Source organism: Melospiza melodia, chromosome 16 (genome assembly GCF_035770615.1).
Source record: "Melospiza melodia melodia isolate bMelMel2 chromosome 16, bMelMel2.pri, whole genome shotgun sequence".
In the NCBI taxonomy this organism is placed as follows: domain Eukaryota; kingdom Metazoa; phylum Chordata; class Aves; order Passeriformes; family Passerellidae; genus Melospiza; species Melospiza melodia.
In genome coordinates, this window is record NC_086209.1 from 14,488,396 (window position 1) to 14,505,509 (window position 17,114).

At 56.2% G+C, this 17,114-nt stretch overlaps 1 protein-coding gene across 1 annotated transcript; it reads right to left on the reverse strand.

The window, feature by feature from the left end:
- Positions 1 to 3,659: 3,659 nt before the first annotated feature.
- On the reverse strand, positions 3,660 to 16,656 carry EDA2R (ectodysplasin A2 receptor). Its single transcript, XM_063170750.1, has 9 exons — positions 16,584 to 16,656; positions 11,894 to 11,996; positions 11,061 to 11,239; positions 10,221 to 10,306; positions 9,897 to 10,061; positions 9,285 to 9,431; positions 8,693 to 9,162; positions 8,425 to 8,473; positions 3,660 to 8,048 (listed from the first exon to the last, which is right to left on the reverse strand). Exons 2-9 carry the CDS (start codon positions 11,978 to 11,980, stop codon positions 7,753 to 7,755), a joined length of 1,479 nt encoding a protein of 492 aa, XP_063026820.1. The 5' UTR covers positions 11,981 to 11,996; positions 16,584 to 16,656; the 3' UTR covers positions 3,660 to 7,752.
- Positions 16,657 to 17,114: the final 458 nt, after the last annotated feature.

The following is a 17,114-nucleotide window of genomic DNA, read 5'->3' on the forward strand; positions in this document are numbered from 1 at the left end:
GCTCCCAGCCCACCTGCTCCCACTGGGGATGTCCTGGGACTGGGGCAGGATGGGAGCCCCAGCCTGGGGTCGTGTCTGCCTTGTGTGACCTTGGAGGTGGCCAGGGCAAAGACCTGGGGCATTGTGTGCTCCTTGCTCTGACATGTGAATAGGAACTGTAGGAGGTAAGGAATGATGGACATTGGCTCTGTTGTTATTGCACTTGATTGGGGTATTTATTTGTAATCCTGTGATTCCTTCAGGCCAGCTCTGAGGAGAAGGAGGGGGAGTGTGAAGAGGTATTTAAGGGGTTGTAAAAACACTTTTATTCTTTTGCTAAAATTCCATCCCTATTGCTGCTGCATTGGAAGGCAAACCAGCCCAGCACCCAGGCTTTGAACTCCCATTAATTGTCACGGAGAAACAGCCTGGCCAGGCTGAAAAACCTCATTTACCACCAGGGCTCAGGGCAGGAATATAGCAATTCCATTTGGGATGATAATGTAGTTTTGAAGGATAATAATAATTATTGGCATCAGGTTGTCCCCAAAGACAGAGTTTTTTTGCCTCCAGCACAGCTCTGGCATTGGAACTGGATTTGTTTCCCCTTAGAAATGAACATCTGCTGCCAGTAAAAAGAATAAGGACTTATTTTTTGTTTTGTTTTGTTTTGTGGTGGACGTTGCTCACAGTTTGGTCCTAGATGAGATGGTTTGCTCTCATTAATGATGTTCCCAGTTCCCCAGAGCCTGGTGGCTGTTTTGCCCGCAGAGGGTGATGGTGGCACTCCCTGCACAGGCACCCTGCAGCCCCAAACAATCTCTGTGCAGCTTTTCAGCTGCTTTCTGAAAGCCCCTGTGAGTGACCTGACAGGTTGGGAAGGTGAGTGTGGAAGGCAGAAGAACAGCAGATTTCTGCCTCCTGGCAAGCACATCCACTTCAATAATGCGCTGTGAAATGTGTGTTTTCCTTCGCTTGTGATTGCCCTCGTGTCCTGCAGAGACACAATGAGGTAAGAACTGAATGTGCAGGGGAAGCCTGAGGGAAACACAGAATGAGAAAATCAGAGAAGGAACAGTGAAAACACCACCTGTGGGGAAGGAAAGTGGAGAAGGAAAGGAACTTGGGTATGGAAATTCATGTCTCTCTAATGGATTTCAGTCTTCAGTTTTAGCAATGGAAATTTATCTGCCTGTCCCCCAGCCCCCATGCTGGGCCCAGGGGCACATGGAGGGCAGGTGTTTAAGGTTTCTTCACTGGTGAGCCTCCTGGTTATGGTTAGGCAAGGAAATGAAGGGTGAAAGCAGGGAAGCTGTTTAGCAGAGCACTCCAGAGCTGTCAGTCTCATTCCTGCCCTTTTCTCACTAAATGCTACAGCTCAGACTCCCCTGAGGACTGTGTGCTTAGCCTCTCCTGCACAGAAAAGGCCAGCCATCCTCTCCCTGTAACTACAGAATTTCAATCAGTGTTTTAACAAAATATTGCTCTTATTCCAGGTCATCTCAGCCCAAAGCAAACACAGGGCTTTAATAAAAAGTGCAACTGTGAAATCTCCTGCTCTGTGCCTCCAGAACCTGCACACGAGGGAGATCCTAGAAAGCTCCTCTGACTTCACTGCCATAGACCATGCAGTCCTTGTTAACACAGGGCTCATTAATTAATCTGGTTCCAAGCAGGATCCCACCTGGAATGCTTCATTAGTGGGAACACCTCCTAACCCTAACCCCTGTGCTCATGGGGAGAAGGACGTGCCCTCAGAGAGGGGTCTCCTGTGAGAAGGATGCAAAGACCTCCTGTGACTGCAATCTCAGCCCAGCAGCTCTGAGATGAGCTCTGCTCAGGGGTCCCTGTCCACACAAGGAGATGGCCACGGTCCCCACCTCTGCAGGTAATTTCAGGGCACACAGGTGAGGTGTCCACACCCCACACATTTCACTTGGGTTATTCAGAGCAAAACCCCATGGGTCAGGAAAATCTCAGCAGGACTGCTGGCCGTGGTGTGTGACTGCTGGGAGCAGCAGGACAGGCATCTGTCTGTCCACAGACAGCTCAGGAGAGGGCCCTGTGTGTGCCTGGTGGGGCCAAGCAGCATTCCCTGGCATTGCCTGTGCAGCTGGAGGCTCTCCAAGCTGTCAGTGCCTGTCCTCAGCTCTGCAGCCCAGCTGGAGATGTTCTTGCTGGAGGAGCTGAGGTAAGGACTGGGTGCCTCAGCACTCTGACCTGCTGCCAGCCTTGTGAAGAGAGGCTGAGGTGGCACCAGGAGCAGGGATGGGAGCCAGCCTTGCTCTGCCCACCAAGGTGAAGCTCCTCAGCCCACATTTGTCTCCTCACATGGAGCACGTGTGTTTCTCTGCCAGGAGCTGCCTCTTATCCCAGCATGGAGAATCCCAAGTACTGAGAGGGGAACAGGATTGATTTATCATCGCTCCTTGGGCTCCTGCCAAAAACAAGGCAAGACCAGACAGCACAAGAGTCTGAGGTGAGGAGCAGAGGGGGTGTGAAGCTCTTGATCACTGGGAGTTCCTGCCTTGGGTGGGAGCATCTGCTCTGCATGGGAGGGGCAGCCCTGCTCTTCCTGAAGAACAGAGCTGAGCTGTGGCCAAACCCATCCCCATTTTGCCTCCTGCAGTATGGAATCACCTGGGAATGCAGAGTGTGGATGGGCACAACCCCAGGGCCAGGAGTCACTCAAAGGTAAGGCCTGGCATACATTGAATTCCCATCCCAAAGCTGCTCTCCCAATGGACGCTTCTGGCCCTCTCCTCCTGCAGTGACAGAGGCCTCAGCCAAGTGACAGGCACAGGCAGAGCTTTGGAAGGCCACAGCACCGTGCCCACAGCACCCCACGCATGGGCTGGTGCAGGCAGGGCCTCTGGGATCATCACCCCTGGCAGGCTCTGGTGAGATTGGGCACTGGGAACACCTGGGCTGCACCATGAACAGCCCCTGTGCCAGCAGCTCCAGGCACCACACCCTGCTCAGAAAAGGCTTCTTTGGAAACTGTGGATGCTGAATACCCCCACCTCTGCCATGGCTTTGTGTTTGGTGGTGGATGGGTGGTTCTTGTGGGCCCTGACTGCAGAGCTGTGCTGGCCATAGCTGTGCTGTGACAGAGGCACACACAGCACTGCATGGGGATCCTCACAGGGCTGCAGCACTGCAGGCACTCACAGAGCCTGCCAGAGTTTGGACAAATATCACAGCTTTAATTAGAACAGAAAACACCCTTGATGCTAATAATTATTTTAAACACACCAGTAGAAGGGCATGAGCTCTGTAATTACCAAGGTTAAACAGCAGCTGCTCCTCAGCAAAGCTTTGGGAATGGGAGCTCCTTGGGCATCATTGAGGGGTGTCTGCTCCCCCTGACCCCAGGCCATGCAGTGAACCACACCTGAGCCTTGGCCACTCTGGGGAACGTGAAACCCATGTGAAAACTAAAGCTGATGCCCTGGTGGGAGCAGGCACAGCACCACAGCCACCCCACCCAGCACCACCACTGTAGCCCCTCCTGCCCCTTCCCACACCAGAGCTGAGGCTGCTGCAGCATCTCTGAGCAGCCCTGCCAGACAGGGCCAGCCCCCTCCCAGCCCCCCTGGCCCCTCAGCATCAGCCCCCAGCAGCAGGTGGGCAGGGGGCCCACAGCAATGCCGAGAGGAATCAAAACTCACCAAGCGTCACCGTGTCTGGCACCAAATTTATTGAACTACAAACACACATCACTCAAGAGCACCAGGTCTGGAGGAATGTGAGGGACCAAGCCCCTGCCACTAACAGGGGGCAGGAGCGTCAGCTTCTGCTTGATTTGAACACAGACAACACCCCCAACCCAACAGAAATAATGCTACAGCAGAATTACAACGGTAATGGCACAGAATTTACAAAAATATAAATAACCTATTCGTAACCTTAAAGAAAAATAACATCTACCATAAAAAACCACACATATTCCCTTGGGTAAACCATGGCTACAGAAATGTAGTGATTTGTGTTGTTGAAAAGCACCAGAGTCTGAAGTATTAAACAATCCAACACAGAGGGGGTATCTCCCCCCAACACTTGCAGACTCTTCCAAGAAGTGTGCCCAGATCAGTAACATCAAGTCTTCTTCAGTATTGCTATTTCTGTAAAAGCACATTGGAGGGAGAGCTCTCATGAGCCCCCTGTTCAGGAACAGCACCCGAGGGATGTTCACCAATTGTTCACCAGAATAAACACTTTAACAACAGTGAAGTATGTGCCTATTTTAAGTCTATGCTTAAGAGCTTCCCAGAACAGGGCTAGATTTAAACTTATCATACAAATTCCTCTGCAAATCAGACTTCCAGGCAAGACTGGTGTGGAAACCAATCACTTGTTAACAAATAACCCCACTGCACTGGAGTGTTCCCACTGTTCAGTCCTAGGTCAAGTTTGCACAGATTTCAGAGTTATTTGATTTGTTTCACCTCTCTGTGAGCCATGCCAGCTTGGCACAAATGGCTTCCTGAGGCTGTGACATGAGATCCAGCACTACAGGAATTTCCCTACCTTACATTCTATGTGCTATGTTGAAAATACTATTAAAAAGCAAGTCAAGTATCAATTCCATTGGTTCCCCAGTGAAGCAGCTCCCTGCTCAGGGATCACTGTTGTTCTGATGTCTGAGTCACAGCATTTCCCTGTTTTCAAGGCTCTCATGGTTCCCTGAGGGCTCTGGCTGGGCTCGAGGCAGCCTGGCCAGGTGGTTTTAGGGTGGGCTAAAGGCTCCCTGTTGAACTTTTGGCCCTTGTAAACACAGCTGGGTTTGTCACCACAGCTGAAGGAAGGTTTCTGCCACGAGCACAGTGAGAGTGGGGAGCAGCCTTTGCCTGGGAGCTGGGGGAGCCTCGCTGCTGCAAAGCCACGTCCTGCAGGGCTCCTGTGCAGTGCCCAGCCCTGCTGGAGCACCAGCCAGTGAGGCTCACACTGACACCACAGGTGAGGCTCTCAGGGGGAACCCAGAACAGCTCAAACACACAGAAAACCAGCCCCTGCCACGCCCTGTGGCACAGCCAGGGCCTGAGGGGCAGCACCATGGGGCAGGGGCTGGGCCATGGCACACACCACCCTACACACCCTGTATGGCACAGCCAGGGCCTGAGGGGCAGCACCATGGGCAGGGGCTGGGGCATGGCACACAACACCCTACACACCCTGTATGGCACAGCCAGGGCCTGAGGGGCAGCACCATGGGGCAGGGGCTGGGCCATGGCACACACCCTGTATGGCACAGCCCATACCCACACCCAGCACAGCACACACCCTCTGTGCTGCACCCTCGAGGCAGGGGGTGAGTTTTGAGTACAAGTAATATTGCTCAGACATCAAACAATTGAAAAATAAGTTTACCTTAAAAGCTATGAAGAAAATGAGGTTGATTTCATTATAAAAGTGAGAAAAACCCCTAAACAAAAGAACTAAATCCTCACTTCACTTGCTTGGCCCAGAGCCCCACTCTGGCACACCAATGGAGCTGCCCAGCATGTGAGGAGATTTGCAGCACACACCTGTAGCATGTCACCATCATCCACAGCTCTAATTCACCCGCCCTTCCTGCCCATCTCCTGCTCCTGACAGGGGCAGGCTGGCACTGCCATCCTGCCTGGCCGCCACTGCTCTGTGCACTCCGAGTGACCACACACTGGTGACACAGAGCACACGGGACAAGCTGCCCAGTCCAGTTCCAACTTCAAAGCCAGGGCCAGCAAACTGAGCTGCAGGGAGGCTCTTACTCAGAGGCAGTGGGTGAAGTTATTTTCCTTCCCACTGGAAGTGACTATGTCCACAGAGGGATTAAATATTTATTGGATTTTGCGAGGTGATTAAACCCAGCACTCTCCCTTCCACAGAAAAGCCTCAAACAGGAAATCCCTGGCCCCGGGCTGTGTGTGCTATAGCAACACTCCCAAACAGTCCAAGAGTCTGACTAATCCTGGCCCCACATGGCTCAAAGTTCAATGCTGTAGGTCTTGGGGAGCAAAGAGCAATAAAACGACCTTGACTGTGGAAGAAACAAGCAGAGAGGGAAAGTGCCAGCTCCAACTGCCCATGCCTTTGTTTATCTGAGCACATCCTGGGTGTGTTCAAGCCCCAACATCTTTAAACAGGGAAAGAAAACACCAGCAGCTATTGCTCCCTGGGGTGTGGGGGAGATCTGCCTTCCTAGAAGGGCATTCACTTCTCTGAGGTACAGATAAAGGCGAATTCTGTGGGGTCTGGGAGGGGCAGCAAGCAGTGGGGTAACAGTGCCACTTGCTGGTGACCACCACAGCACCGGCTCGTGCTGAGACCCCGGTGACAGGCAGGACAGCAGAGAGCAGCCCCAGCCACACAGTGAGGGACAAAGCAAGTGCCACCAGCTCAGCTCAGCCCCAGCGATGCTGTCTGCGAGCCTCGGGGTGCCTCCGGTGACACCACATCACAGAACACCCTGAGTTGGAAGGGACCACAAAGATCACAGAGTTTAACTCTGAAGTAAATGGCTCACAGAGGCATTGAGCCCTCAGCCCTGGTGTGACCAGCAGCAGGCTCTGCTGGGAGCTGAGCCACAGCCACAGCCCTGCTGGCAGCTGCCCTGCCTGTGACCCCCGGCGTGCCCAGCCGCCCCCACACTGCTCTGCCCCGCTCAGGAACGTGTCCTGCAGCCCCTGCTCCCTTCCAGGGCCACCAGCACAGCCCCATGGCCAGGGCACACCGAGAACAGCCCAGCTGCCTGCAGCCCCCAGGCTCAGGCACAACACTGAAATCAGGGTGACAGCAAGGCCATGGCAAGTCATGACAAATCCCCCAGGGTGAAATACCGAGCAGAAGGGTGCTCCCCCTTCCCAGTAGCAGCTCCCAGGAATGAGAAATCAGGCCATTTTTAGGCAGGAAAAAAAAAAAAAAAAAAGAAAAATGTTATTTTAAAAGAGGAGGAGCTTCTGGAGGAGCTCCTGCTGTGGCTGGCACAGGAATGTCACCGCTGCCTGTGACCACAGCCACAGCTTCAGCCTCAGCTGCCACCCATGGGGCACTGTCCCTGCCCCTGACACCCTGTGCCACCACAGGTGGTTTGTGAAGCCTTGGAGGCAATGGGCAGTGAACAGCCACGGGGCTGGGGTGAGCCAGCACCTGCCCATGGCCAACAGCCACAGCCCAACAGGGGCTTACATCAGCTCATCATGAGAGTCAGCCTGAAACTCGTGCCAGGATGCTACACTGCACCACAAAGGGGCACGAGAGGAAGGTGCCAGGGTGGCACAGAGGGACAAAGGATGAAGCCTGGCACATCAGCCATGGTCAGGTCCTCTGCCAAGGAAGTCGCAGCACAGAGGAAGAGAAGAAACTGAAAAGTAAACTGAGAAAACAGCAACTGGCACCCAGGAAAGCAGAGCATGGGCCAGAGGAAGGATGGGAAAGCTGGAATGGAAGGGAGGAGATGGCTGGGCTCATAGGAGGGCACTACCCATGGACAGTGAGCCCCATGGCTGAGGAACCCCATGGCAACAGTGGGGCAGGACAGGGCTCACTGCAGAGCCAGAGCACCACAGTAACCAACAGGGAAGGGTGCCACAACTAGAGCAAAAACAGCCTCTGGAGGGGCCTGAGCAAGGAAAAGGCACAGCTGTGCTTCCCGAACCCCTGTGCAGAGACGCCCATCACGTCCATTCCACGACGCAAAAACCATCTCTGTGTCCTCCTGCCCAGGGAGGTTCTGTGCCTGCAGGCCACAGTTTCAGCAGTGCCTGGAGTCCCTGTGTCCCCGGGTGTCCCCTAGCGCTGGCGGTCGGGCGCGGGGCTCCGCGTGAAGTGGTCGCAGAGCAGCAGCAGGGCGTCGACGCGCTGGAGCCGCTGCAGCGCCCGCGCCAGCAGAGGGACGGTGACCAGGGCTCCTGCAGAGGTGAAGTGTGCCACCAGCTGCTCAAAGCCCGAGATCCGCCCCAGCAGCTGCGGCATCAGCCCCAGCTCCAGAGCCACGTGGCTGAAGTTCTTCACCCCGTTCAAGGAAGGGTCCAACAGGAAGGCCAGAGACTGCACCAAGGAATGGGGCAGCTCTGCTATGGGGAGACCTGGGGACAGCAACACAGCAAAGGTGGGTGAGGACACATCCTAGGCAAATAGGAAAAGGGCAAAGAGAACAGCCTCCAGCCTCAGGCCCTGCTGAGCAGGTGAAAGGCCACCCTGCCAGGGCAGGGATCTCCTCCAACATCACTTTTAGAGCGCAGCAACATGGAGCTGGCTCAGTCCTGGGGAAGCTGGTAACTGGTGACAGCTGGGCCACCTGCCCACAGGCCACTCGAGGCAGCATCACAGAAAATATACCGTGTGGACCAAAGGCCAGAAGTCAGGTGAGTACCTGGTGGGCTTCTGGAGGAACTCCCTTCCAAGAACCTGCCTCTGATATGCCCGTACTTGGAGCCAAAGGTGAGACTGAAGGTCACTTACCACTGGCCGTGCTGCTGATCTGAGTCACCAGGCTCTGGGCATCATCCACCTGGCAAGACAAAGACCCCAAGGTTGGTGGCAGTCCCCTGAGAACAGCAAAGCCTGGCTCTGCTCCCAGGGCTCAGGGAATGGTGCTCCTTCTCCAGCCTCTCCACCCCATATTAACACAACTCAGTCCACATTCCTACCCCTATGTCAAGCCCTCTGTGCCTGAGCCCTTGGGCAACTGGCAGCAGTTCTGAGGAGTGATAAGGCAGGAGGAACTCACCGGCTGCTCCCCAGGTGGGGTTTCAGCTGTGGGCAGGTGATGAGCCCTCTCCTGCACCCCAGCACTGCTCTCTGCTGGAATCCTCCTCCCAGCCCGGCCGGCAGTGTCCTCCAGCCGCTCAGCACCCACAAACTCCGCCTGGCTGGAGAACTTCTGCAGGTCCAGCTCAGTGCACTCCACGGGCGCGTGGGGCCACTTGTGCTGCATCTCGGAGGCGCAGGAGGAGAGGGGGGCCAGGGCCTCCACCGTGCCCTGCCTGGGGGCGGGGGGCGGCAGGACCCCCTCCAGGCAGTCCCCATGGCCCGAGGCCCGGATCAGGGGCTGGCTTTCCAGCAGGCTCCTGCCCAGCTGGGCCTTGGAGGCAGTGCTGGCTGCGATGGCTGGTGGCAAGTCCATCTCTGGCTGGAGAGAGGGGAGCTGGAGACCCACGGCTTCCCCATCAGAAATGAACTGCACTGCTTCCACGGGGCCTGGAACAGAAACCAGCATTCATCAGTGAAGCTCAGCATCCAGCTCCATCCTTCCTGCCTCAGGGCTTCTCATCCTGGAGCCCAGCACCACCCTCCCCCAGGGCAAGAACAAGAGCAGGTACCTTCTGCCTGCCTGTAGCAAGGGCTCAAATTCTTCACACCCAGGCAGCAGGGTCCAGACATCTGCTCCTCACACAGGAACCTGCCAGGAGCTGCTGCAGTTGGGAACGTTGCTCGCTGGCCTGAGAAGTTCTGAGTCCTCAGGAAGACTTGGAGGAAAGAGGAGAAACAGCCTGAGCAAAGGCTTGGCTCGCTTCCCTAGCATGTGCTCAGCCCTGTGGTATGTCTGCCAGCGAGGAGCTGGAGCCCAGCAGCTCCCTGGCACGCTGCTGGATGCCATCCTGCCCCAACCCTGGCCACCACACCTACAGCCCTCCTCATTCTGCAGCAAAGAGCCACCCAAGCAGAAAAACCTCAGAGGGGAGGGCTGCCAGTTCTGACAGTGAAATGGCCTCCTCCTCCTCCTCCTGATGGCCCTAAGAAGGAGGAAGGCTCCTCTGTCACTGAGCAGGTAAAGCACACACAGAGAGGCCCTGCAGGCATGAGAAGAAGGATGAGGTGTCTATTCTGTGTGAGCTGAGGAACAGCTGGGTCACTGTGCTGTGAATTCAGCAGTGCTCTGCACAGCACGGGCACAGGTGAGTGGCACAGCAGGGAGGAGAGCACCAACTCACCTCTCTGGCACTGGCTTTTCCAGAATCGCTTGCAGTAGATGATGGAAAGTGCCAGAAGCACCAGGACGATGATGACCAGGGCACTGCTGGTCAGTGCAAGAAGGGCTGTGTCCTGTGGTGGTACAGTAGGGACAGCGACCTTCACCAGGTTTGTTCTGGAGCGACCTGCAAACATCCACACAGCATTGGAGCCAAACTCCGAGGCTTGGACCACCCTTCCCTGCCCATCCCTCACCCCATGCCTGGCTGTGCCTCCCCCAGCGGGGCTGTGGCTCCCCTGTGCCCACGTCACCTGCCCTGAGCCCAGCAGGGTGGGACACCTACACTGTGGCTCGGAGGACGGCGTCTGCTTGGTGCAGGGGATGCACTCCCACTCCAGCTGCCCGCTGATCCGCGCCTTCCTGTAGAACCTGGAACACAGCACACGGGCTCAGCTCAGCCTGGTAACCCGTGTGATACACCACCCTGCTGTGCAGCCAGCTGTGCCACCCACCCCACAGCACAGGGGACAGCTATCCTGCACCCCACAGCACAGGGGACAGCTATCCTGCACCCCTGCCTGGCTGGCAACAGGAGCAACAGGGCTCTCATCGCTGGCTGGAGCCACACCACACCTACTAGCTCATGTCTAGACATTTGTCAAGAAGCAACATCTTTCCAAGAGCCCTCCCTCCCCAGCATGTCTGCTGAACTGGATTTTAATGGTTAATAGCTCCCTACAGGGCTGGGAACACCCCAGCTATGGCTCTGTCTGAGAAGAGACTCTACACTGGAGCTGGCCAGCAGTGTCTGCAGCACAGGCTGTCTGTATGCAGCCATTTCATTTCAGTAACCCCTTAAACCCCCTCTTTGGGGACTACTAACCATAGTGGTCTACAACACTTCATCTTCCAGAGCTCAGCCACCCCGGTGTCTACAGAACAATGAGAGTCTGGAAGTTTTCTTTCACAGCTCATTTATGTGAACCTTCAGGTTTCCTTCTCTGGAGCTACAACAGGACCCTCCAGAGGGGTCTGACTTCCACACCATTAGCAGCGTCCTCACAGAGACACCACTGGGTCACCAGGCCCCTCTTGGGTGCCATGTGGGACCCTGGGTGGCCCCCTGTGCCCAGTCCCTCCCTGCCTGCCCCAGGTGTGGCTGTGCTGGCCCAGCCCTGCTCACCCCGGCAGGCACTCCCCGCAGACAGCGTCGGCCGTGGCTGTGCAGTTGGATTTCTGCACGCGGTTGATGAGAGCACAGGACAGGCAGGGCTTGCAGCCGTGGTGTCCCCAGCGGTCCTTGAACTTCCTGGGAGGGCAGGCCACGCACTGCGCGTCCCCGCCGCTGCCATCGCCGCAGTCCTGCAAGGGGACAGGGTGGGGACATGAGGTGAGGGGCCACCATGGGCTCCAAATGGTGCTGAGTGTCCCTTCTTTGGGGGCTGAGGGCCACCGTTCACGTGGGGTCCTCTGAACCCAGCTGAGAGCAGCCACCACCAGCGCAGCTCCCAGGAGACACTAAGGGACCCTGTCTGCTCCCAGCTGGGGCCCATCGGTGTGCTCTGGGTGTTGGGAAGCACCAGCAGCACCACCAGGTGAACCCTGCTGCTTCCCACCAATCAAACCTCCCACCAACCCAAACCTCCCACCAACCCAAACCTCCCACCACTGAGACCCCCTGGAGCAGTGTCCTGCTGGCACCCACCCAGATGCAGCCCAGCCACGCAGTGTGACTTTGCTCAGGGCTATAGCCCAAACGAAATTTAGACTTCCACCAGCAAAAAAGGAAATCAGGTTGTTCCTTGTGCTGCCTTAAATCCCTCATCACCTCCTGCTTCCACTGTCTCACCTTTCCACCAGGGTAAGTGAAACAAGCCACCATCCCATCCTGCCAAGTCTCAGCTCTTCCCAACATGCTGGGACCTAAGATCACCTTTCTGAAGGGAGGCTGGCAGAGGATTAACCCAGCTGTGCCACCCATGATCATCTCTGCTCCTTACAGAGAAGTCAATTTACCTTGGAAAGCTCCTGCCCGGGCATGCACTTCCTGCAGGGGACACATTTCTTCTGGTCATCCAGGTACTCGCTCTCTTGGCAGGCCATTGTGCTGAGAGGGGAGCTTGGGGATGAGAGGAAGAGAAGGCAGAGGGATCAAAACCAGCCCTAACACATTTGGGATGAGCAGTGTGCCCATCTCTGGGTAGACATCTCCACCTGGCCAGGACAGCAGCCAGCACTGCTGAGCACTGTGGGTGGGACTTGGGCAGGAGGGAACTCCTGCTCCTTCCACATGGCTCCATCAGCCCCAGGCTGGTCATGGGCTGCCCCATTCTGCTGCCATCTCACAGCCTCACAATGCAGCAAATGAAATTTCAGTCATAGCACTGAAGTGTGACCACGAACTTCTCAGGTCATCAGTGCATTCTGCCAGCCCCAGCTGTGGCTCTGGGTACCAGAGACAATCAGGAGAGAGCCTGGCCCCAGCAAAGCTCAGCAAAAAAAAAAAGCCTGGAGCTGTGCAGTCTCTCAGGCTCTTGCTCCATGCACATTTCATCTCTGCATGGTGTCGCTCACAGCAAACAGAACAAGCTCCCACCTCCCTCTGAAACACCTCCAGAGCCTTCCCCAGGTGCATGAATAGCTCAGCAGAAGGTAACACCAGAACCAGCCCAGGACCAGCATCTCAATCAGAGCAAGCAGTTCAGACTGACGCTGCAAATCTGAGCAATTTATGTGGAGTTTTGGGGCTGCCTGATTATTTCTGCAGATTCTAGATGGGTGCTTCTCATGACGACATACAGGGAATAAAAATCCATTTTCACTATACCAATCTCCACTTTGCTTTTCCTATTACCTCGTGCAGAAAATCAGGAGAGAAACTGTTCAACCTGCCTTGGGAGCAAGTTCTCAACACCCATCAGGAATAGTGAACACATTTTGGAGGACACCAGCCTGGACTGCCTGGAGAACCAGAGCTGTCCTCTGGGAGGGAAGCTTGGCCAGATGTCTGGCTCTTGCAGCAGAGGGGGGATCATCTACAGAGCCCCCACACCTCCTGCCACAGCTCCTTCCCCTCCCACAGCAGCATTCCTCTGCAGGCTTTTTCTGCCTAATCCCACCACTCCCTTGCCGGTGCCTTTTGGAAGAGGACACTTGGCTGGGCTCCCCCGGCTCTGGAGGGCCGAGATTCATGGGAGATGAGGTCTGCCCAGACGAGCACAGAGCATGAGTCACACTCCCTCCTGCTCACAGCACATGGGCTGATGCAGGATCAGCAGCCAAGCCCATGGGGACAGGCCAGCAGGGGCTCAAGGGACTCGGGAGGGGCACGGGCACAGCTTGTAACTGGCATAAAGGTCCTGACACCACTGAATGAAAGAAGATTTGTCACCATCTCAGAAGGTGGTGATCCCAGTGTCTCTGTTGTCTCAAGCACAGGACTGGGTGTCAGGGTTCAGCTACAGGTTGAGTGCAGGGGGGAAAATAAAAAGCAGGGAACCAGGTCCCAGATGAATGACACACAGCTCCTCTGGGGGCTGGCACACTGGGCAGGTGCCACCCAGCTGATCCAGGAGCCCAGCATGCCACAGGACTGGAGTTTGGGTCAGGCTTTTGCTCCTAATAACAGCACAAGATGAATGAAACAGGATTGCAGGCAACAGGAAAGGAACCCAGACACCAGAGTAGGGAGAGCAAGGGGCTGATTTTTACCCGCCCTCTAAAGTGCTGTAATGCAAGGAAAAGAGCACTAGTAGAAAAAAAAAGAAAAATCAACAAAACAAACAAACAAAAAACCACCAAAACAACAACAACAAAAAAAAAAACAAACAAAAAAAAAAACAAAAAAAAACCCCAAACCCAAACCATCAGGGTTTTTGGTGAAACTGTCCTGTGAACACAACTTTGCCACTTTTCCTCATATATTTACAGAATTTTCCAGCCTTTCAAAGGGCCTGCAGCTGAGACAATGCCCTCAAAGCCCCCTCCCCACAAGAACCCGGTTTAAAGCAGTTTGCCAAATACAGAAAGTTACACAGGCCAAAGGAATCCTGTGTCAGGGCTGCTCCAAGCACAAGGAGCTCTGCCAGGATGATGGAATCACTCAAGATGGGGCAGACAGCCATACCCAGCGTGCCAGCAGGATGCTGGGCACAGGGCAGCTCTGCTGCTGCTCAAGTGTGACAATACAGGGCACCAACACTTGGTTGAGTATCAGGCATGAAATTCAAAGCTGGGGGATCTTTGTAATTCTTATTTCAATACCACCAGACCCAAGGCATTTGATTTGTACATGGAGGACACATCTAAACCACCTGGTGCTGCTCTGGTATGGCAGCAACCATAGATCACCTAATGTTTGACTGAAACAACTGGAAAAGCCAAGGAAAAGCCAAAACTAACAATTCCCACCTCTTTGGGAGCCACATGGAGTCTCCCTGACACTTCCAGGGCTGCACATTTTATCTGTCACAGGAGAATATAAAGGTGACACAGTAACAATGAGTATTCATGGAGCACAGTATAGATGTACTCAGAGGTTGAGGGGAAGAAGAACCTCCTGCCATCAGTTCCAAATGTAGGAGATCCAGCTTGAAAACATCTCTAATTTGTTAAAGAACTCTTTTATTGCCTTAAAGAGACATCCTGCCTGAGCAGGAGAGCAGAATGGGCTCCCCACTGCATCAGCCCTTAAGATACCAAAGCCATGAGCTGCTGAATGAGTTTCACTGCATGAGATGAAATGGTTCCAGCAGAGCCACAGCGTGAGCTGCAGTTCATCCACCCTGTGACAGCACCACAGCTCAGCCATTGTCTTTTCTCTGTGAAAGTGTAATTTAAAAAAAAAATTAGACTGTATTGGAAGCCAATCTATTTCTTATGTGTGCAGCTAAAGGATTATGGGAGGAAAACAAGGGTGAGGAAAATAATAAATGAGAAGGTACAAAATGAAAGCAATCAGTGAAACCTTCAGTGCTGCTGATTCTCCCCATGTGCCCAGCAGGGGCTGGGGTAGGGGGGCTGCAGGGATGCAGGCAGGACAGGAGGAGATGGGGTGGGGCTGCTTCCCATCTCAGCCACGGATCCTGTCCCCTCCAGCCATGGGGCTCTGCTTGTCTGGGACAGGAGGTGCCCAGCCCCACCTCAGGGGCTCAGACACCCACCCAGCAGTGGCTCTTCCACATCACCACGTGAGCCAGAACACACATTACAGGAGATTTCTGCTCTGCTGCAGGACTGACTGGCACAGTCAGGCAGCACCATGCCTCGGGATGAGACACTTGTACACACTGGAACCTAAGAACAAAGAGCTGAAATCCTAAATAAGAGCAGCAAGTGAAAAGCAGGGGGGAAAATGCTCTCTGGAAAATATGAGTGCATGCCTCACGGCTGGCCACAGTCAGCTCCAGTCTCCTGCTCAGCCATTCCCTCACTCTGGTCCAGGCAGGGTCTCCTCATCTCCTTGTGATAAAAACAGTGCTGGGAGAGCCTTTACAGCAGTGGGACTCCTCTGGGAAAAGGGTGTCTCACAGAAGAAAAAAAAGTGGAATTTGAGGCTTTCCACGTGGCCGGGAAATCAGCAGGTTTCCCAAACTGGAGATTCTACACACACTCAACTGCCCACTAATAGTTTTGTCTGGAGTGGCTGGGGACCTGTGTTTGCTTTAAGTGAAAGCACCGTGCCTGGGGTGGGGAGGAAGTGCTCCGGGCTGCTCTCACCCCTCTTTAGCGCACAGCAGGAGTCCCCAGGGCACAATGCCCACTTCCCAGTGACTTCTGCCAAGTTAGGGCTGCCCACCTTGGGAACCTACACGCTGCCTTACCAGGTATCTCAAGTAACACCTCCAAGCTCCTATCAATTTGTATAAAACTTTGGATTTCCATCTGGTTTTTGCTCCTCATGTAATTCTTAGTAACTTTCACTATCTTTCGGCAATAATCAGAAAACCACTGTAGCCATAAGAGCTCTCGGAGACCACCGAGTCCAACTGTGCCGCCAGCACTAACCCACGTCCCCAAGTGCCACATCCCCGCGTCCATGCGATCTCCCCAAACGATGACTTCACCCCTCCCTGTGGCGGGACATGAAATTTCTTTGGGGAAAAACTTGCGCCTAATACACGACCTAAACCTCCCGACCCCCGTGTCTGGCAGCTGCTCCTGTCTGGAAAACCAACCGAGGCGAGACGGGACGGGACGGCGGCGGGGGCAGCGCGCTGCGCCCACGCTGGTGCCGGCGGTGGGCGCGGCCCGGCCCGGCCCGGCTCGGCTCGGCTCAGCCCGGCTCGCCCACCGCCCCCGCAGCCCGGCCAGACCCCGCCGGCGCCCCCCGCCGCCCGCTCGGGTTTGGCGGCAGCGCGCCGGGATTTGCCCGGGCACGTCCCGGCCAGGGGCTCCGCCGCGGCACGGCCGCCCCGCATCGCCCGCCCCGCATCCCCCGGGACCCGGCGCCGGGCTCCGCATCTCCCGCTGCGCGCACCCCTCGGGCCGGTGCCGCCCGGCCCGGTACCGCCGGCGTTCAGCGGTGAGCACGGAACCGGCTGCAGCCCACGTGTACCGCTGCCGCTGCCCCGCCGGGAGCGGAACCCGCCGCAGGTCCCGCCGGTCCCACCGACCCGCAACCGCCCCCGCCCGGCGCTGACACCGGCACCGGGGACGGTCCGGACCGCCGAGCGGGCGGGCAGGTGCGCGATCCCCCGCGGGTTACCTGTCTCGGTGCTAGCAGCGCGGCACGGCACGGACCGGGACCGGCGGGACCAGGAGAGACGGCGCGGGCGCGGACCCGGAGCCGGAGCGGCACCGCACCGGCAGCAACTCGCCGGCCCCGCGTGGAGCGGAGCGGGTCGGAGCCCGTCCCGTCCCGGGCACCGGGAGTGCCCCCGCCCCGCCCCGCAGCTCCATTGGCGGCGGCGCCGCCGGGGCGGGGCCATGCCGGGAGCGGCGCCGGCGGGGGCGGCCGGGGAGCGGCACCGGCACGGGGGGAGTCTGGGCACAGCAGCGCCGGCGTGTCCTGCTGTCACCGGCCGGGGTGAGACACTAGAGACCGCCGGGCTTGCGGGACATTGTTCCCGAATACCCGGGGTTGTCCCGCGCCTCAGGTGCGGGCTGGAGGCGGAATGAGCCCCGAGCCGGCCGCGGGGGAACACCAGGAATGAATAAACTCCCGGGTTCCGAGTGCCACGCAGTGTGCGTACCCTGTGTAGGGTGGGCAGAGTGTGTGTATGGTTTGTGTGGGCAG

Coding starts and splice junctions, on each gene's coding strand:
- EDA2R (XM_063170750.1), bottom strand. CDS start 11,980: ATGGCCTGCCAAGAGAGCGAGTACCTGGATGACCAGAAGAAATGTGTC. Junction 10,062..10,220: donor GCCGTCCTCCGAGCCACAGT/GTAGGTGTCCCA, acceptor GGATGTTTGCAG/GTCGCTCCAGAACAAACCTG. Junction 9,163..9,284: donor TTGCTACAGGCAGGCAGAAG/GTACCTGCTCTT, acceptor TTTCTGTTCCAG/GCCCCGTGGAAGCAGTGCAG.